This window comes from Schistocerca gregaria, chromosome 1, assembly GCF_023897955.1.
Source record: "Schistocerca gregaria isolate iqSchGreg1 chromosome 1, iqSchGreg1.2, whole genome shotgun sequence".
In the NCBI taxonomy this organism is placed as follows: domain Eukaryota; kingdom Metazoa; phylum Arthropoda; class Insecta; order Orthoptera; family Acrididae; genus Schistocerca; species Schistocerca gregaria.
Window position 1 is genome coordinate 220,557,061 of NC_064920.1, and position 22,198 is coordinate 220,579,258.

The window sequence follows — 22,198 nt, forward strand, 5'->3', positions numbered from 1 at the left end:
TGTCGAATGAATACCCGTTTATCATCTGCATTTCTTCTTGGTGTCGCCAGTAGTGTATTTACATTAGTGACATCCTTCCAACTACGACTGTGGCGTTATTTAACCACGGCCGTTGGGCGGGCGGTTTGCGTGACGCGGAGAGGCCTTTCTCCTCCCCCGGCAGAGAGCAGCATCCGCTACGCAGAAGCACGCGTGCGTAAAAGAACGCAAGACAAGAGGATGCGGCGTGACGCGTCCCGCGACAGCCGTGGCTATAAGTAGGGGCCTGCGCCCTGCCGCCGAGCACTCACTCACACACCGCACCACGGCACCTCAGTACTGCGCGACATGGCACAGGTGAGTCACAGCTCGCGCGGCCTTGACAGTGGGGTAGTAATAACCACCGTCTTGCTAAAACACTATTTTGATTTATTCCCCAAACATTTTTCACCACTGGTGTAGTCGCAACACCAAAACATAATTACTGTAGAGTAATGAAATTTTGGGAATACATTTATCTAAGTAACACATTTATGTGATTAACATTGCAAGATCGTAGGTTAATGTAAGCGTGAGATGAGCCACTGCAATTGTGAAATGCAGATGTAACCGTCAGGATGTTGAATGCAAACGTGCATGCATCGTGTTGTGCAGTTATCGAATGTCAGTTTGTGGGCTGGAGTTGCGTGCTTGTTGCATATTTCGGTCAATACAGGGACCGTTAATGCTGGAGTTGTCCGACGACTGGAGACAAATCTGGTGATCTAGCACGCTAAGGCAACATGTCGACGCTCCATAGGATATGTTGCTGTTGCTTTACAACGGCGGTGTGTGGGAGAGAGTTACTTTGTTTGAAAACGTTCTCTGGAATGCTGCTCATCATTGGCAGCACAACAGGTCGAATCACCAGAGTGACGTACAAATTCGCAGGCAAGGTGCCTGGGATAACAACGAGAGTGCTGCTGCTGTCCTAGAAAATCAAACCCCAGATCATAACTCAAGGTGTAGGTCCAGTGTGTCTAACACACAGACAGGTTGGGTACTGATCCTCAACTGGCCACCTTCTAACCCACACGCGGCCATCACTGCCACCAAGGAAGAACCAGCTTTCATGAGAGAACACGACAGACCTCAACCCTGGCCTCCAATGAGCTCTCACTTCTCAACTCTGAAGTCGCAAATGGAGAGGGTTTGGGGACAGTGGAATACACGCTACAGGGTGTGTGGCTCGGGGCTATCCTTGAAGTAACCTTCGTTGTACCACTGTGGTACCAACTGCTGCTCAAGTTTCTATGTAGATGCAGTACGATGCGCAACAACTCCACGCCAAACACCATGGTCTCGGTAGTGCTAACTAGCCATCCGGAGCCCTCTCTTCTTGCGACCGTACCGTGACCACCGCTGCCAGAATCATGTACATTCCTGCCAAGTCTACCTGAAATATCGAAGAAGGAACATCCAGTTTCTTGTAGCCCTATTACGCGACCCTCGTTCAAACTCAGTGACGTGTTGATAACGGCGTCTTTGTCGCCTTAAAAGCGTTCTTGACTAACATCAACTCACCACGTCCAATTTCAAAGGTAACTAACGCTGACGACCGTTACAGCGTTATTTAAAGCAAACCTGATTTACATCCTCGTTGTGGCACTACTAGCTCCACTGTTATGCGACTGGCGCGAAACTTGGATAGACACCATCTTTCAGATGAAGAAACACGCCTACCAACTTTCGTTTATGTCGCACAACCTCTTCTTGGTATCGCGATTTTTGTTCCTTCAGTGCGTTTGAAGGGCTGCTTCTTTTTTCCTCCAAGGTCCAATCGATAGCGAAATGAAAACCACAGTGTAAATCAAGAATGTTGTATTTGCAACGTTTAGCAGGTCAAGGGAAGTGTCCGATTCCTATAGATTTTGTAATTTTTTTTTGTTCGTCTTTTTGTGTGTTTTGGGATCGTGGTGTGTTTTTTTTATTCTTATGTAGCTTGTCCCCTCCCGAAAAACCCCAATTTCCCGCGGTTGTCCCGTTAGTTTGAGTGTATTTCACGAGGAATTTGTTTTTGTCTTATTTATACGTATTTTCGTTTCTTATTGTCTTATTGTTGCCGTGTGTATGTAGTGACATCATAGGCCCCATATTGGAGACGTTTAGAATAGTCATTTCCGCCATATTGGTGACGTCATTGGTATAAGAAGACGGATGGAATCGGACACTTCCGTTGACCTCGTTTAGCTACACCTTACAGCTACTTGTCCACAAAGTCGCCATTGTGACTTAGACATTTGTAATAGGATGGTACCAATTTCCAATTCACTCGTCATTGAAGGAAGCCGCCTGCGTCTTCAACCAGTTCTCTAAGCTGGTCTGCACCTTGATGTAGCAAGCGTTAGTTAGTTAGTAACGTGCTACATTGATCTATCTCACGGTAACCGTTATGATGTAGAAAGTGTCAACTGCCTCAGAAATGCACACATGAATGAGGTTTTTTTTAAAAAAAAGAAGAAAAAGGAAAAGAAAACGTTTAAACTTTTTATTACGTACCCCATTCCCTTAAATGGCACAAAGTGGATGTATTATACCTATACATTTATTTATTCCTGTTCAAGAATTCATCTATGGTATAGAAGGAGTTGCCAAGGAGATATGATTTCAATAAATTTTTAAAACTGTTACTGCTGTCTGTCAGATTTTTATTTCATATGGTAATTTGCGCAAAGTCTTACAGCAGCATATTTTACCCCTATCTGTGCCAAAGACAGGTTAAGTAGAGGATAATGTAGGTCTTTCTTCCTTTTAGTATTATAATGATGACTGTCACTGTTGAGACTGGTCCATGTTGTTCAGAACAAATTTCATTATTGAGTAAATGTTCTGTGAGGCTGTTTTAAGAATTACTAACCTTTTAAAGAGATGCCTACAAGATTTGTGACTATCAGCCACACACATTATTCTTTTGAGCAGTGAATACTTTTTGCCTATGTGTTGAGTAACCCAAAAATGTTATTCCGTATGACATCAGAGAGTGAAAGTATGCAACGTATGTTAGCTTGCCAATTTCTATATCCTCAAAATGAGCAATTATTCTGATTGTAAAAGTTGCTGAACCTAGTCGCTTTAGGAGATCCAAAACATGAATTTTCCAATTAAGATTCTCATCTATATGTACAGCCAGAAACTTAATATGCTCTACACTGGCTACTGACTTCTGTTGAAGTGTTACATTTATTGAAGGAACTGTACTCCTTGCATTAGAAAAGTGGATGTACTGTGTTTTTTCAAAGTTCAGAGTAAGCCCATTCGCAGAAAACCAATCAATAACTTTTCCGAAGGCATTATTTGCATCTTTTTCTATTGGAGTTTCTTTTACTGGATTAATAATGATGCTTGTATCATCAGCAGACAGTGTCAGTTTAGTTTCTTTTTTCAGATAGGAAGGGATGTCATTCACATATATCAAGAACAAAAGGGGGCCCATGATCGAACCCTGTTTAACGCCTAACGTAATATCAACCCACTCAGATGAAATTTACTGTGGAGTAAGAATATGAATATGAATGATGGGCTCCATGTGGTTCTCAAGTCGTGCAGCGACTGTAAACCATAAAATTACCAAATATGCAGCAACCAGTCGCAACGTAATGTTTTATTTATTCACTTTTTCAAATCGATTTCAACTCATTAACAGCCATCGTCGGTGCTTTAACCAATAATTGCCCTGAGTAGTAATACTGTCTTAAACATAGGTCAAACATAAAGTCAATAAAAGTGAATAAATCGCGGCTGATCGCGGTAGAGGTTCGAGTCCTCCCTCGGGCATGGATGCGTGTGTTTGTCCTTAGGATAATTTAGGACAAGTAGTGTGTAAACTTAGGGACTGATGACCTTAGCAATTAAGTCTCATAAGAATTCACACACACTTTTCTTGAAAACATGATTTTGCGAGTGGTTTCTGCATAACTGGTAATTTTATGAATATGAATATGTTTACATCTGAATTTTGTTGTTATTTAGGTTACTTATGGTGGCTGGACTTTTCCTTTTGTTACGTTATTGTGACCTATGGCTGTCAAATGAAATGAGTCACAAGTCTGTATCAATACGAGATTTCATCTGCAACACAGAGATGTCTATACTCCATTTTTTCCCCTAGAATATAACCTTGGTGTTGTAATCTTCAGTTCGAAGAGTGGGTTGATACAGCTCTATGTTGTACAAGCCTCTTCATCTCTCAATAGCTACTGAAGCTCACATCCAGTTTAGCCTGCTTCGGGCCTACATATCCCTCCACAGTTCTCATTTCCCATACTTCCCACCGTTATCAAACTGACCATACCTTGATACCTCAAGATGCGCCCTATGAACCTATCGCTTCTTTTAGTCAAGCTGTGACATAAATTTCTTTTTTCCTCAATTCGATTCAATACCTCGTAATTAGTTGTTAAATCTACCCATCCAATCTTCAGATATCTTCTGTAGCACAACATTTCAAAAACTTCTATTGTCTTCATATATAAACTACTAATCGACCACGGTTTATTTCTGTTCAAGACTACGCTCCAGACAAATACTTTCAGAGTAGACTTCCTAATAATTTAAGGTAAATTATGTACTGATGTAAGAAATCTGGCGTATGCTCCATTTTACACTTACCAACGTTCCAGTTAATATATTCCGAACTGTACTTGATTTGTATTTGGATGCTAAATGAATTGTTATTATTGATCTTTTATATAAAGTTACCTGCGACCGTCTGATAAAAATGATTTGTTTTTGTTATGGAACACTGTCTAGTACTCTATGCTATTTTTAGTCAGAGTTGTGGATTTGTAACAGCGTTTACTTACGTTTTCTCGTGCTGACTGGCGAATTGCGGTTGATTTTTCACTGTGGCTTACTCGCACTCTTCACTGCATATCTACAAATAAGCTATTGGCAGTCATCTGTTTCGCCATTTTGTTTACGACCGTCGCCAGGGGAGTTTAAATTTGTTCACTTGTCTCTTGAGAGCTAAACGATGCAAGGTCCAAGTGCCGATTGTGAATGTTGAAGGCGCCTTTTGACAACTTTCCAGCTAGGAATCTACGCCACTAGATAGAGAAACACGTGTTTTGTCTAACTGGCAAACCAATACCTTAATAATTTAATGATCACTCGCTTCCTTCTTCAAACCGATCATTCTCACGTTCTGAATTGCACGCACCTATGAACCATTAGTTCGTTAATATTCTCTGTACGTTTCATACACTTCACGGTGGCAGTCCATTATAGTCAGCGCCGCGCTTTAAAAAATCGAATCCCGCGGCCATCTCGAATCTGTATAAAGGTTTTACAGGAAAATACCTGCAACGCTTAATATATTGTGCGGGACGGCATATTAACCCTTTTTCAGGAAGGAACCTCTGACAGGAAATGCCTTCTTTGAGGCCTCCGTGGCGTCAAAATTTGAGAACGACTCTGTCAAATTTTCTTTTGCTTTTTTTACGTACCATAGTTAGTTATGCAGTCCAGTAGCCATCAGTAAAAGGGGGACGCGCTGAGAGTATCTAATAGCCATCTTGCACCTGTTTGCATGTTTCCATCGACCACTGTTCTCATTATAATTTGGTAGATGTATTCTGTAGCAGTGCAGACATCAACACGATATGCACTATGACAACATCAACATGGCATGCAGCATTACATATGAACTGACATAGCTGATATGCTGCGTCTGTACGGAAAAGTTGATGTAAACGACAGAGATGCTTCACCGATGTTTACAGACTGGATGCACCATTCAACTTTTTAAGAATTTTAACAAACTGATTATCGCTACAAAAGATGTCTTCTGAGTACATTTTCCCCGTTTCCTCCAATTACTTTCAAACAAACAGATGATTTGTTAAAAAGCTTGTTACTGTATACAATGAGATGCATGTAAAAATATTTAACTGACAGGCCGGTATTTATGTATATAAATCATCATCAGTGGCATCTGATACAAAGGACAAAAACGTAAATACAATATACATACCCATGTCTATACCATAAGAACATCTTGTGTATACGTTACAGTAGAAATGTAAATAAGTCTGATTCTAACCATCTCTATGTGATCACCTCTGTGGTACACAGCTTGTTGTGCGTACATGTTACAACTGTCAAACGTTAAACCGCCACACTTCTTGATCTCGCTGGACACTACGGTCACGACAATCTGTGTACCACAGAAAATGGACCCCATCGTAATCACACAGACATGGCTGTAATTAGATTTTTAATCTCTTTGGGGATCTATGAGCTCTATTTTTAACATATAAAGATTTCAAACTTGATACAAACCTCACTTGATGCAGACGTACATAACAAGGAAGTCATTTATTTGTTTGTCCTCTATATCAGGTGCCATCGATGGTGGGCTCTATGCCCAAATACCGGTCTGACAATTAAATATTCTTCATGCACGTCATCGTGTACAGCAATACGTCTTTTAACAAATACTTAGAAGCTGCGGACCACCAAGCACACAAGATTTTCAAACAGGTGATTCTCCATACCGCAGTGAGACTACTAGAGGACCGAACATTATGCAGGATATGGGTCTGCCCTTCCACAACGGATATAGACCAACTGAAATGAATCAATGACAAGTAGGTAGAGCTAATGGGAATTAAATCAACGCATATGCAAAAGATATGAAATGATGACAATCAAAAAATGATAATAAAACCTTACTGCCATTGTCATGCAAATTTCGTGATAAGCGGAAGCAATGATAATGAATGCTGAATACGGCCTGGAGGCGTGCGTTTAGGTGACTGATCGTGAAACGAGAGTTCAAATCCTGATCATTAGTCACAACAAATTCATTTCCAGCATCTGTTTCCAACTGGACTAGCGGCTTATCAGACTTCACTTGATTATTGTCATGCTCACAGTCGTCAGATTGTGAGCGCGCTTGCATAGTGCAAACTGCCTGATTGCCAAAGAATGTTCATACTAGACCGTGGGTCCCCGATAGAAACTTGTTTTTCGAGCCCACTATCCGTTACATCAATTAGTGCGAAACCTTTTAAATCTGCTTGTATACGCTCGCGACATACCTGAACGAAGTCTGGAATGAGCCGACATTTCATTCAGCTGCAACTTCAGTGCGATCACTTACGGACTTCTGCGTAGATAATTTCATCGGGATTTTCGGAAGTCTGACGTTTTCCAAGCTCCCAAAATTCTTGAACTTGAATGATAATAAAGACTGATATGCCGGTGTGCTTGTGTTTTTTGCAGAGTAAGGTGTTAGCTTCGGTGGCACTGGCGGCCATTATGCTGGTTCTTCTTACTCAGGGAATCAGCGCAGGGCCCAAGAAGTACGACTCCCACAGGTAAGTCTGCAAATCAACCAAGCTGTTTTTTTTTATAACAATAAGTTCTGACATGAAATCACTTTTAATCGCAGATTAATAGTATACCCGTGGGAAACATTCATCCAAACCCTATACGAGGGAGAAGAACTGTTACACTGGAATTTAACGTCCCATCGACAGTAAGGTCATTAGAGACAGAGCACAAGCGCGGATTTCGAAAGGATGAGGTCGGAAATCGGCCGTGCCCTTTGCAAAAGAGCCAACCCGACATTTGCCTGGAGTGATTTAGGGAAATCACGGAACACTTAATTCTGCATGCCCGGGCAGGGATTTGAAACGTCGTCCTCCCGAATGCGAGTCCAGCGTGCTAACTACCGCACCAGCTTGGTCGCTTGGAATGTGTATATGATCTACAGCGGTCTCTAAAATGTGATATGACACTGAAATATGTAAGCTCAAACGAAGAGGTATCGATAAAACACTTCCGAAATTACTAAATCTAACAGATGTTTTAGGTTAACAGGCACTAGAAAATTAAGGCCTGGAATTCAAATTGTGGGGAGAACGTCACGTTGTTGATGCAAGCACAGGCGAATAATGGCGAGAACTGAGGTGCGGTTGGTTAATATGGCATTGATGTAACTACAAAGCACATTTGGGAATTCACATTGGAAAAATAAGTCAAGCCTTCGATAATAAAAGTGTTGAAGTGCAAAGGTAGAGAAGTGACAAGTATCTAAAGTAATTTAAGTGAGAAGTCTGAAACGTCCCCTTAGAAAAATTATTGAATTACTGTGCTGGTAAACCCCTTACGTTATTTGATTTTCAAACAGCTGAGCAGAACGGAACGTACTCAGACATTTCGCTCTTTACTTATTCTGATCAACACTAAACTGAGTCACAATCTTTTTAGCGCAACGCAATCTGACTTTCAAAAATCCCTACAAAAGAATGGCACTGACTAACAATAGCCTATACCTTTCATGAATCAGTTGCCTCACAAAAATCTTCGTTACTCGAACTACTGCAATACATCGAGCGCCACTACTGTCAGCTAAATAAGAGATTCTAACTACTGAAGAGACTAACTACTGATAGGCATAGTTAGCAAATGAAAGATTTTGATAAAGAACAAAGAATGTATTTACCTTAATAGTGTTAAAAAGTCATATCAGTTCATGACATCCACTCTTACAAATTTACTGTCTCTGTGGACGCAAGTCAAGATCATCCGCTCTCAAAACTCCGCCACTCTCTCCCCACATCCACCACTGCTGGCGGCTCACCTCCAACTGCGCATCGCTACGCGCTGTTAACAGCCAACTGCCCAACACTACAATAGCACATTCCAACAACGCAAACCAGCCACCGACTGCACACAGCGGAGCCAGTGATTTTCATACAGAGCGCTACGTGGCGTTACCAATATAAAAACCTAAACAGCCTACTTACAAGTCACGTCGGTAAGGAGAGCTAGCAGCATGTCTAAATACACCAACGACCACCTACCAGGTGTCAACCACGCTGGTGAAGGAACGGAACAGCCTGCCACAATAACTCCTTACCAACCTCGTGACCTGCTTGGCAACAAGTTACAGAGCATTCACTGAGATGACAAAAGTCATGAGATACCTCGATGCCTCCTAATATCGTGTCGGATCTCCTTTTGGCTGGTGTAGTAGAGCTACTGGACGTGACTTTAACTCAACAACTCGTTGGAAGTCCGCTACTGAAATACACTCCTGGAAATTGAAATAAGAACACCGTGAATTCATTGTCCCAGGAAGGGGGAACTTTATTGACACATTCCTGGGGTCAGATACATCACATGATCACACTGACAGAACCACAGGCACATAGACACAAGCAACAGAGCATGCACAATGTCGGCACTAGCACAGTGTATATCCACCTTATGCAGCAATGCAGGCTGCTATTCTCCCATGGAGAGGATCGTAGAGATGCTGGATGTAGTCCTGTGGAACGGCTTGCCATGCCATTTCCACCTGGCGCCTCAGTTGGATCAGCGTTCGTGCTGGACGTACAGACCGCGTGAGACGACGCTTCATCCAGTCCCAAACATGCTCAATGGGGGACAGATCCGGAGATCTTGCTGGCCAGGGTAGTTGACTTACACCTTCTAGAGCACGTTGGGTGGCACGGGATACATGCGGACGTGCATTGTCCTGTTGGAACAGCAAGTTCCCTTGCCGGTCTAGGAATGGTAGAACGATGGGTTCGATGACGGTTTGGATGTACCGTGCACTATTCAGTGTCCCCTCGACGATCACCAGAGGTGTACGGCCAGTGTAGGAGATCGCTCCCCACACCATGGTGCCGGGTGTTGGCCCTGTGTGCCTCGGCCGTATGCAGTCCTGATTGTGGCGCTCACCTACACGGCGCCAAACACGCGTACGACCATCATTGGCACCAAGGCAGAAGCGACTCTCATCGCTGAAGACGACACGTCTCCATTCGTCCCTCCATTCACGCCTGTCGCGACACCACTGGAGGCGGGCTGCACGATGTTGGGGCGTGAGCGGAAGACGGCCTAACGGTGTGCGGGACCGTAGCCCAGCTTCATGGAGACGGTTGCGAATGGTCCTCGCAGATACCACAGGAGCAACAGTGTCCCTAATTTGCTGGGAAGTGGCGGTGCGGTCCCCTACGGCACTGCGTAGGATCCTACGGTCTTGGCGTGCATCCGTGCGTCGCTGCGGTCCGGTCCCAGGTCGACGGGCACCTTCCGCCGACCACTGGCGACAACATCGATGTACTGTGGAGACCTCACGCCCCACGTGTTGAGCAATTCGGCGGTACGTCCACCCGGCCTCCCGCATGCCCACTATACGCCCTCGCTCAAAGTCCGTCAACTGCACATACGGTTCACGTCCACGCTGTCGCGGCATGCTACCAGTGTTGAAGACTGCGATGGAGCTCCGTATGCCACGGCAAAGTGGCTGACACTGACGGCGGCGGTGCACAAATGCTGCGCAGCTAGCGCCATTCGACGGCCAACACCGCGGTTCCTGGTGTGTCCGCTGTGCCGTGCGTGTGATCATTGCTTGTACAGCCCTCTCGCAGTGTCCGGAGCAAGTATGGTGGGTCTGACACACCGGTGTCAATGTGTTCTTTTTTCCATTTCCAGGAGTGTATTAAGCCGTGCTGCCCCTATAGCTGTCCATATTTGCGAAACTGTTGCCTGTCCAGGATTTTGTGCACTAACTGACCTCTCGATTATGTCCCACAAATGTTCCATGGAATTCACGCTGGGCGATCTGAGTGGCCAAATTTATTCGCTCCAATTACTCAGAAAGATATTCAAACCAATCGCGAACAATTTTGACTTGGTGACATGACAACGTTGGTTGGGAAAATACAATCAATTGATGGCTGCAATTGGTCTCCAGGTACCTGAACATACCATTTCCAGTCAGTGATTACTTCAGTTGGACCAGAGGACCCAGTCCATTTCATGTGAACACAGTCCACACCATTATGGAGCCACCATCAGCTTGCGCAGTCCCTTGTTGACAGCCTGGGTCTATGACTTCTTGGCGTCTGCGCCACACTCGAACCCTACCATCAGCTCATACCAGCGGAAATCGGGACGCATCTGACTTGGCCACGACTTTCCAGTCCTCTAGGGTTCGATTGATATGACTTCTTGGCGTCTGCGCCACACTCGAACCCTACCATCAGCTCATACCAGCGGAAATCGGGACGCATCTGACTTGGCCACGACTTTCCAGTCCTCTAGGGTTCGATTGATATGATTACGAGCCGCAAGCAATGTCGTGCTGTTAGTGAAGGCACTTGCGTAGGTGGTCTACTGCCATTACCAAAAAAAAATCTAATGTGTGAAATTTTATGGGACTTAACTGCTAAGGTCATCAGTCCCTAAGCTTACACACTACTTGACCTAAATTATCCTATGGACAAACACACACCCATGCCCGAGGGAGGACTCGAACCTCCGCCGGGACCTGCCATAACCCATTAACGCCAAATTCCGGTTCGCTGACCTAACCGATACGTTCGTTGTGCGTCACACATTGATTTTTGCGGTTATTTCACGCAGTGTTACTTGTCTGTTAGCACTGACAATTCTGCGGAAACGCTGCTGCTCTCGCTCGTTAAGTGAAGGCCGTCAGCCACTGTGTTGTCCGTGGTGAGAGGTAAAGCCTGATATGCGGTATTCGCGGCACGCCTGTGACACTGTGGATTTCGGAGTATTGCATTCCATAATGATTTTCGAAATGGAATGTCGCATGGGTCTAGCTACAACTGCTATTCTGCTTTCAAAGTCTGTTAATTCCCGTCTTGCGGACACATTTTCACATGAATCACCTGAGCCCAAATGACAGCTCCACCAATGCACTGCCATTTTATATCTTGTGTAAGCGACACTAATTCATCGGAGGTGAGGGTATCATCTGGAGTGCCCCAGGGAAGTGTGGCAGGTCCTTTGTTGTTTTCTATCTACAAAAGTGAGCTTTTGGATAGGGTGAATAGCAATGTGCGGCTGTTTGCTGACGATGCTGTGGTATACCTGAAGGTGTCACCGTTGAGTGACTGTAGGAGGATACAAGATGACTTGGACAGGATTTATGATTGGTGTAAAGAATGGCAGCTAACTCTAAATATAGAGAGGTGTAAATTAATGCAGAAGAATAGGAAAAATAATCCTGTGATGTTTGAATACTCCCTTAGTACTGTAGCGCTTGACACAGTCACGTCGATTAAATATTTGGGCGTAACATTGCAGAGCGATATGAAGTGGGACAAGCCTGTAATGGCAGTTGTGGGGAAGGCGGATAGTCGTCTTCGGTTCATCGGTAGAATTTTGGGAAGATGTGTTTCATTTGTAAAGGAGATCGCTTATAAAACACTAATACGACATATTGTGGAGTAGTGTTAGAGCGTTTGGGATCCCTATCAGGTCGGATTGAGGGCGGACATAGAAGCAATTCAGAGGCAGGCTGCTAGATTAGTTACTGGTTGGTTTGATCATCACGCGAGTGTTACGGAAATGCTTCAGAAACTCGGGTGGGAGTCTCTGGAGGAAAGGAGGCGTTCTTTTCTTGAATCGCTACTGAGGAAATGTAGAGAATCTGCATTTGAGTCTGACTGTAGTACAATTTTACTGCCACCAACTTATATTTCGCGGAAAGACCACAAAGATAAGATAAGAGAGATTAGGGCTCGTACAGAGGCATATAGGCAGTCATTTTTCCCTCGTTCTCTTTTGGAGTGGAACAGGGAGAGAAGATGCTAGTTGTGGTACTAGGTACCCTCCGCCACTCACCGTATGGTGAATTGCGCAGTATGTATGTAGATGTACATCTGTATATGTGCATGTCGCTGTGCAGCGATTTCTGTCTCCTCAGTGTACATTGCCGTCCGTGGCACACACCACACACCGTACTAAAAACCTCATCCCGCCATATGTAATGTGCAGGGGACCATCGTAGCTCGTGGTGACTTCAGTGTAATTGTTGTCTTTGAGCAGAAGTGTAATTTCTGTTCCTTTCATGGCGTATTTCTTTCAGTTATCTTCTGTAGCAGATCTTTCTATGTATAGCTGAAGTTTCGTCGAGCTATGTTACTCGGCAGTGACACCTCACGCGAAAGTTAGTTTCGTCGCTGAGTTTTGGACACCAGTGTACAACGCGACTGAATGTTTTATAATTTATGGTGTGACTGCACTGTGGAAGCGCGGGATAGCAGCACTATTCTCGCGGATCCCCCCGTCTGAGGTTCGAGTCCTCACTCGGGCATGGGTGTGTGTGTTGTCCTTAGCATAAGTTAGTTTAAGTTAGATTAAGTAGTGTGTAAGCCCAGTGTGACGTCCCTTTCCTCCTTATTCACTCGCCGGGAGGAGAGGCGACTCGTAACGATGTTCGTCCCCGTCGGTGTAACGTGGAACAGCACCTGTAACTCTCGCAAGAACACAACGCGTCGCGTGGTTTAGAAATATTCTGTTATCTGTCCGCAACAGTCTTCTCAGTTTGTGCGAATTGGTAAACTGCAATCGTTTATTTGTATTTTTATGCTTGGTTAGTTCCGTGATGAAATAAAATAATGATTCTTGATTTCATCATTACGGTTGTTTTTCGCATCATACATAGCGAGGATAAAAATTTGCTGTCTACTATTCCGTTGCTATGCCCTTGCTACGTCCAGTTATTAACAACGGTCCGACGTAGCTCCTGAGATATGTTGGAGTAAATGTTCTTTTTTTTATACGCTGTAATACTGCTTTAAACTAATCACTCTTCACTGTACATTATTCATGTATTCACTTAGTCACTTAAAATGTTTAAAGAATTAGGCGACAGGTACGATTTACCTTTTGACTCAGATTTTATTGCTCTTTCTCTAATTAATTGTGAAACGTCCCCTTTGAAAAATTATACACGACTGTGCTTAAACTGACACAATATATTTTTAGCGTAACGCAATCTGACTTTCAAAAATCACTACAAAGGAATGGCCCTGACTAACATTAACCTATAAGTTTCACAAATCACTTACCTCACAAAAATCTTCGTTGCTCAAGCTACTGCAATACAGCGAGCGCCACTACTGCCAGCTAAATAAAAGATTCAAACTACGGAAGGCACTAACTACTGATAGGGGTAGTTAGCAAATGAAAGATTTTGATAGAGAACAAACAATGTATTTACCTTAATAGTCATAATATATATAGCAGTTCATGACACCAATTCTTACAAATTTCAAAACTCCGCCATCTCTCTCCCCACGTCCACCACTGCTGGCGGCTCACCTCCAACTGCGCAACGCTACGCGATGTTAGCATCCAGCTGCCGCTGCCCAACACTACAATGGCAGACAACAATGCAAAGCAGCCACAGACTGCACACGGCACAGCCAGTGATTTTCATACAGAGCACAACGTGGCGGCGGCGTTACCAATAAAAAACCTAAACAGCCTACTTACAATTGTTTGTCTCTACAACACATGCACACCGATATGTCATTCAAGATTAACTTCAGTTCAGTAATCGTGGCGCTGACGACAACTTTTGACTAATCGGCGTACTTGTCTTTCTTCGTGTCTTTGTTTTATTGTGTCCTACTGAAGACTACGAATTGTTTTTCTGTCCTTGATCCATTGCTCTCAAAGTTTGTGACTGTTCATCAGTACGAAGGCTACGTCCGATAAACCAATATCACTCAATTGAAGTCTAATACTCGTCTTACTATACCGTCGCGTTGAAAACAGTAAAGATTAACTTTCATCAGTCGAATGAATGAGCAATACTACAGTCTCTACCTCACGAATTATCAAACTTCCAAAACTGAAACAATCTAATAGCGTTTGTGTCCAGACAACAGTCGCAAAAGTACTATAGAGCGACTCAAGAACAGCTAACTAACAAACATTTCCATATCCGAGTTGCATTGTAGTCACACTGAATTTCCTTTTCGATGCGGCTGCAACTCAGTTCCGTGGTAAATATTATCTATGGCTGAATTACTTCCTTGGATTTAACCTCCGTTCATATGATTTTGAATTTATTCTATAGATATTTAATAAAGAGTCTATGCTAATTCCTTCCTTTTATCTCCCCTTTTTGTATTCTATTCTCAGTAGATGTTTCCAGAATGAGATTTCACTCTGCAGCGGAGTGTGCGCTGATATGAAACTTCCTGGCATGTTAAAACTGTGTGCCGGGCCGAAACTCGAACTCGGGACCTTCGCCTTTCGCGGGCAAGTGCTCTACCAACTGAGCCACCCAAGCACAACACACGCCCCGTCCTCACAGCTTTACTTCTGCCAGTACCTCGTCTCCTATCTTCCAAACTTTACAGAAGATCTCCTGCGAAACTTGCAGAACTAGCACTCCTGAAAGAAAGGATAATGCGGAGACATAGCTTAGCCACAGCCTGGGAGATGTTTCCAGAATGAGAATTTCACTCTGCATCGGAGTGTGCGCTGATATGAAACTTCCTGGCACATTAAAACTGTGTGCCGGGCCGAGTCTCGAACTCGAGCCCTTTGTGTTTCGCGGGCAAGTGCTCTACCAACTGAGTTACGCAAGCACTTGCCCATGAAAGGCTAAGGTCCCGAGTTCGAGTCTCGGCCCGGCACACAATTCTGATCTGCCAGGAAGTTTCATATCAGCGCACACTCCGCTGCAGAGTGAAAATCTCATTCTGGAAACATCTATATTATTCAAATACTGAGAATAGAATACAAAAAGTATCAATATAGATGTTAATCAACATATTACCAGTGTAGATCCATATTTACCATCACTGTCAAGATGACTCAGTTCCCTACTTTTCGCTTCCACAAAGTTTTTGTAATTGACGTTTTCTGTCCTTGGGGCGTTACACAAGGGACCGATTAGCTCAGCAGTTCGGTCACATAGGAACTTACTACAAATTTCCCCAAAGTGTGACTGTATTTTCATCCACTATACTTGAACCCGTCCCCAATATTTTCCAATCCCAGTGCCTTAACGCGTTGTTTGTACGCAGCACGAAGCAGGCGGTGGAGCAGGTGGACCAGCAGGCGATGGAGAGCCAGGGCGTGGCCTCGATGTCAGCACAGGACCCAGAAGCGCGCTTCGGGTTCGCCACCACAGGGCTGGGAGCGGTGAGTACACCAACCAAACACATTGCCCGCTACTGCTATTCAGTCTGCAAATTACGTTCTTCACAATGCGTTGTATCGTGCATGCAATGGTTGGGACTTGATACAGCAGGCAACTCCAGCTCTGCCCTATGGACAAGGACGACGAAACTGCTTGCTAATGGGCCACGTGGAAAACGTGTGTGCGAATACACGGACAGTCTGCCGTCCTTACACGCCTGTAATATTCATTTTTCCCAATAACAGTCACAGATATGCTACGGGTAACTACACTACTGGCCATTAAAAATTGCTACACCAAGACGAAATGCAGATGATAAACGGGTATTCATTGGACAAATATATTATACTAGAACTGACATGCGATTACATTTTCACGCAATTTGGGAGCATAGATTCTCAGAAATCAGTAACCAGAACAACCACCTCTGGCCGTAATAGCGGCCTTGATACGCCTGGGCATTGAGTCAAACAGAGCTTGGATGGCGTGTACAGGTACAGCTGCCCATGCAGCTTCAACACGATACCACAGTTCATCACGAGTAGTGATTGGCGTATTGTGACGAGCCAGTTGCTCGGCCACCATTGACCAGACGTTTTCTATTGGTGAGAGATCTGGAGAATGTGCTGACCAGGGCAGCAGTCGAACATTTTCTGTATCCAGAATGGCCCGTACAGGATCTGCAACATGCAGTCGTGCATTATCCTGCAAAAAGTGTAGAGCCACGGCTCGTAACACATCTGAAACGTAACGTCCGCTGTTCAGAGTGCGGTCAATGCGAACAAGAGGTGACCAGGACGTGTAACCAATGGCACCCCATACCATCACACCGGGTGATACGCCAGTATGGCGGTGACGAATACACGCTTGCAATGTGCGTTCACCGCGATGTCACCAAACGCGGATGCGACCATCATGATGCTGTAAACAGAATCTGGATTCATCCGAAAAAATGACGTTTTGCCATTCGTTAACCCAGGTTCGTCGTTGAGTGCACCATCGCAGGCGCTCCTGTCTCTGATGCAGCGTCAAGGGTAACTGCAGCCGTGGTCTCCGAGCTGATAGTCTACGCTGCTGCAAACGTCGTCGAACTGTTCGTGCAGATGGTTGTTGTCTTGCAAACGTCCCCATCTGTTGACTCGGGGATCGAGACGTGGCTGCACGATCCGTTACAGCCATGCGGATAAGATGCTTGTCATCTCGACTACTAGTGATACGAGGCCGTTGGGATCCAGCACGGCTTTCCGTATTACCCTCCTGAACCCACCGATTCCATATTCTGCTAACACTCATTGGATCTCGACCAACGCGAGCAGCAGTGTCGCGATACAATGAACCGCAAACGCGATAGGCTACAATCCAAATTTTATCAAAGTCGTAAACGTGATGATAAACATTTCTCCTCCTTACACGAGACAACACAACAACGTCTCACCAGGCAATGCCGGTCAACTGCTGTTTGTATATGAGAAATCGGTTGGAAACTTTCCTTAGGTCAGCACGTTGTAGGCGTCGCCACCGGTGCCAGCCTTGTGTGAATGCTCTGAAAAGTTAATCATTTGCATATCGCAGCATCTTCTTCCTGTCGGTTAAATTTCGCGCCTGTAGCACGTCATTTTCATGGTGTACCAATATTAATGGCCAGTGGTGTAGAATGAATGCTGAAATTTCTATATCCGGTGTATGACAATCAATAGCGAAATCTGACACTGATGACTGCTGTTCACGTGCGCAGGTTTAAAAACATATTTGTCATGCACGAATGCCCTGGATCGTGCCAAACGAGCAACAAAATACTGGAGACTAGACAATCCTCGAGATTTCCTAATAAATTTCGGCTCACAGATCAACACACGAATGAGTCGAAAAATGGCCCTTCTGGGGACTATCCCTCTAGAAATGGTTCAAATGGCTCTGAGCACTATGGGGCTTAACACCTATGGTCATCAGTCCCCTAGAACTTAGAACTACTTAAACCTAACTAACCCAAGGACATCACACAACACCCAGTCATCACGAGGCACAGAAAATCCCTGACCCCGCCGGGAATCGAACCCGAGAACTCGGGCGTGGGAAGCGAGAACGCTACCGCACGACCACGAGCTGCGGACTATCTCTCTAGAAGACTACGGCGTTAGTAAAGTGAAATGCCAACTGTTGCATAAGATCTTGTATTGCATAGTATTGTATGTTAACCGGGGACCTAGAAACGACGGAGAGGCTCCGTCCCCGCCACAGCAGAAGTGGTCCACAACCTCATGACGACCACCGCAGTCCACTTCACCCCTCCACCGCCCCACACCGAACCACTCATTCACCGTTATTGTGGGGTTTTCCCCCGATGGACCCCCCTCCCCCAGGGAACGTCTCACACCAGACGAGTGTAACCCCTATGTTTGCGTGGTAGAGTAAGGGTGGTGTACGCGTACGTGGGGAACTTGTTTGCGCAGCAATCGCCGACATAGTGTAGCTGAGGAGGAATAAGGGAAACCAGCCCGCATTCGCCTAGGCAGATGGAAAACCGGCTAAAAACCATCCACAGACTGGCCAGCTCACCGGACCTCAACACAAGTCCGCCGGGCGGATTCGTGCCGGGGACCAGGCGCTCCTTCCCAAACTGAAAAGCCGAGCGTTAGACCGCCCGGCTAACTGGGCGGGCTGCATAAGATCTTAGTTGACAACAAAACTGATTTAGTGGAAGTCTAGAAAAACCACGAAGCTAACGAAGCTCAACTCAGTCCGAGAGGACTATTACCGGGACACTACTTATGCCTACTGCCTATGACAACGTTTAAGGTGTGCGAATGCACATATAATTCTATATTTTGATACAGAAAACTCACACCTTACTCTTGAAGTTTTCACAGGAGTCGGCGATATGACTGTAGCTGATATTTATAAGCCTCAATTGGCCTTCTAAAGTGCTTAGAACTCTGGATCAGCCTGCAACATTTCTGGGGGACTGGAATAGCCATCATGAACTGTGGAAATGCAGGGGCGGTAATGAAAAGGAAAACGCTTCGGTCGGACTGGCCGATGATATTCATCTTATCTGCGATGCTAAGTATCAGGAAACTTTCAACTGAGGTGCCTGGAAAATGGATCATACTACTGACCTTTACTTTGTCTCATTTAACAGGAAAAGCCAACCACTTTTAATACCGAGAAAAGTCTTTCAAGATTTCCCACACAGCGCTCAGTTTTTCTTGTAATTGGGATTAGTAGACCTTTAACAGCAGCATTTCCTAGGCCGAGATGGAATTTTCAAGAGTGCGATTGGAACATTTCCTCAGAAAGCCTGGATAAATGTGTAGGATGGATCCCACCAGTTAGTTCAAGCTACAAGTGGTTCTTTGAAGCTCAAATTAGCACAGAAAAGAAGTGTACTCCATGAGTTATATATTCTTGGGTGGAAAGAAGAGTGTGGAAAACTATACAATGAAACAGCAGATGAGATGCGGCGTAAGGTCGGTACAGATACACGCATAACATGGACTGAGACCGTTGAATCCGTTGACTTCCGCAAATCTAGTAAAGAAGTTTGGTCCCTGCACAGAAAACTACGTCGAGGCACTTCGCGAGATCACACCTATGATTCTGTTACCACCAAACAAGCTGCAGCCATCATCGTGTCCAGTTCCAAAACTTCTAAAGTCCGAACGCACACTATTGCTGCTAAGAAAAAGTCAAATGCACCTAAAGTAACTTATAAAGTTGAAACTGAATATTCTCTGTCAGTCGACATTGAAGAAGTAACGTCTGCCTTAAAAGAAATGAAACCAGGGAAAGCATCGTGCTTTGATGCCATTCACACGGAGTTGCTTTTGCACTGTGGCAAGTATGTCAAAAAGTAGCTAGCTGAGGTCTTCATAAATATTCTGCAAATGGGTAACATGCCATTTGAACTGAAACCACGTAAACTACACGACAAGCCAGAAAGTTATCGCGTTACTTAGTATGTTGTATAAGCTCCTGGAAAGAACGATCTGCGATACAGTATGTCACAAGATCTTTGAAAATAAACCGGTTGATCGGTCAGGATTCAGACCTAAACGCAATCGTGCAGGTGAAGTTCTCTCCCTAACAACCTTCACGAAAGCTGGCATCCAGAATCAGAATATGTGATATCCATTTATCCCACAGCTACGTGTGTTCCTGTGTGGAGGCAAGGTGTCAAACTGAAACCTCCGAAAGTTATCCCAAATCTAACAATAAATGAAATGCTCAGTAACCGATGTTTTCAAGTACTAATGGGCAACAGGATGAGTCCACAGATGAAGGTAAAATAATGGGCTGTCACAAGGATCAGTACTGGCTTCTTTGGTATTCAGTTAGTACGCATCAGATGCACCTGAAACCACATCAGGAATGTTTGGGCATACTGACGATTGGCCATTCACAATGAGGCATACAGATCTTGAAGTTACCGAGTCAGAATTGATCAAGAATCGGGCAATTACTAGTAAATTTTCCCGCAGCTAGAAGTTGCAGCCAAATGTCGATAAGACAGAAGTGGAAATGTTTCACCCAAACAATAAGTTGGTCAACGGTGAAGGGAAGCTACTGAGACATAACAGAAACCCCAAATACCTAGTAGTCACGCTTGATAGAATGCTCAGTTACAGACAACGTCTTTCAAGAATACCTCCAAAAATCAAAACACGAAATAACGTTCATCAGAACCTTAGTGGCACATCATGAGGATCCTTTGAATCAACACTGAGTACTTCAGCTTTGCGATTTGTCTACCCATTTGCGGAATATTGCTTCTTAGCTTGGATGAATAGTGGTCACACAAGACTTGTTGACACACAGCTCAACCATACCAAAAGTCTTGTAAACGTTGCTATCAAGCCTGAATCTACTTTCTGGCTACTCATACTTAGCTACAGACAGGAGCTCTGCAATCGGAAAGTGCACTAGTATGGGAGCACAGAAAACTACAGGAAAATGCTTACCTTCCTGTTCACGCAGACATTGAAAATATCAGGAAAGGGAGGCCTGTTTCATCAGGCCCTTGGATATTGCAAGGATGTTACTTGGCAACGGCTTTAATGCTAATGACTGCTGCAGACACTCACGGCAGATTAAAGCTACGACAGAGAAACTTAAAATGTCGTGCACGTCGACCAAGGAACCTGATTTTGGATTACCACTTAAGATCTGGTCGGTTCTTAACCGAATAAGAACTAGCACTGGCGGATGTGCCGATTTTATGAACAAATGGAGGAAAATAACTTCTCCTAGTCGTGAATGTGGCGCTAAAAATGAGACTCTTCACCATGTTGTCCAAGTACGACCTGTGAGAGCTTTCCCAGACGATTCAACAGAGTTCCTAATGATGACAGAGGAATCAATAGATTACATTCGTGGCCTAGATATTTATTTGTAGTCTGAGGTAATTGTCAGTCTTACTTTTTAGAGTTGTAGCGATACCCTAAGTAAATAAATTGACACGGATAAAAGTATGCGACAATAGAAGCAAAAACAGGTCTGCAAACGTGTCGTTTACAAAATAATTGCAGATGTGCAGTAAAGAGCCTCCACTGACTTCAGTAAGTAATATGATCCTTCTTAGTACAAATGTAGCAAACGCAGGCATGCTGTTGTAGGTATTGTACGGTTTTCTTCATCAGACGCGAGTATCGTCAGATAATCATTGCCCTGGTGTCTTGTTCCCAACGAACACTGGTATCGAACGGTGCTTTTAACCGCCTAATGTACTGCAACCAAAACTAAGGTTATCTAACAATGGCCGCGTCTAATGGGCGAAACAGGTGATAAAATCATGCGAATTATGGTTGTTTTATCTGTATCTTTGTAAATACGTATTTTAAATGTAAACTTTTCGAACAATTGACTCTCTTAGCTGTGTTAGCCAGTCTTATTTCTATGAACCATAAACAGTTGGTAGTCACGAGTCTCACATGAATTGTTCGTTTAAGGTCTCATACTGTCTGAACTATTCAATTCCAATAACTGATTACTTATCTCAACATACTGAATTTAGAAAGCGCTGACTGTAATTTTGACCCTACTGTTTTGGGACGCCGTACATATCATTTTAAGTGAAAAATAGAAATTACACCACTAAAATTAGCATAGTAACAACTATACAGTAATAATAGTTATAAAAAGAATGTACTTATACACGTAGAGACTGAGATACAAAAATGGGAAAATCACCGAAGAAAAATTCTAATTTTTTAGCTTATTAGAATTAGAACGTTAGAAAACGACTAAACTCTGGGT

General features: G+C 44.2%; 1 protein-coding gene across 1 annotated transcript in view; it reads left to right on the forward strand.

Annotated features, from left to right (window-relative positions):
- Positions 1-297: 297 nt before the first annotated feature.
- Positions 298-22,198, forward strand: part of LOC126337786 (uncharacterized) — a 68,724-nt gene continuing 46,823 nt past the window's right edge. Inside the window, exons 1-3 of the mRNA XM_050001498.1 lie at positions 298-336; positions 7,243-7,337; positions 15,831-15,948. Of these exons, the coding sequence (XP_049857455.1) occupies positions 328-336; positions 7,243-7,337; positions 15,831-15,948 (222 nt within the window). The 5' untranslated portion in view covers positions 298-327. The remainder of the gene's footprint in view (positions 337-7,242; positions 7,338-15,830; positions 15,949-22,198) is intronic.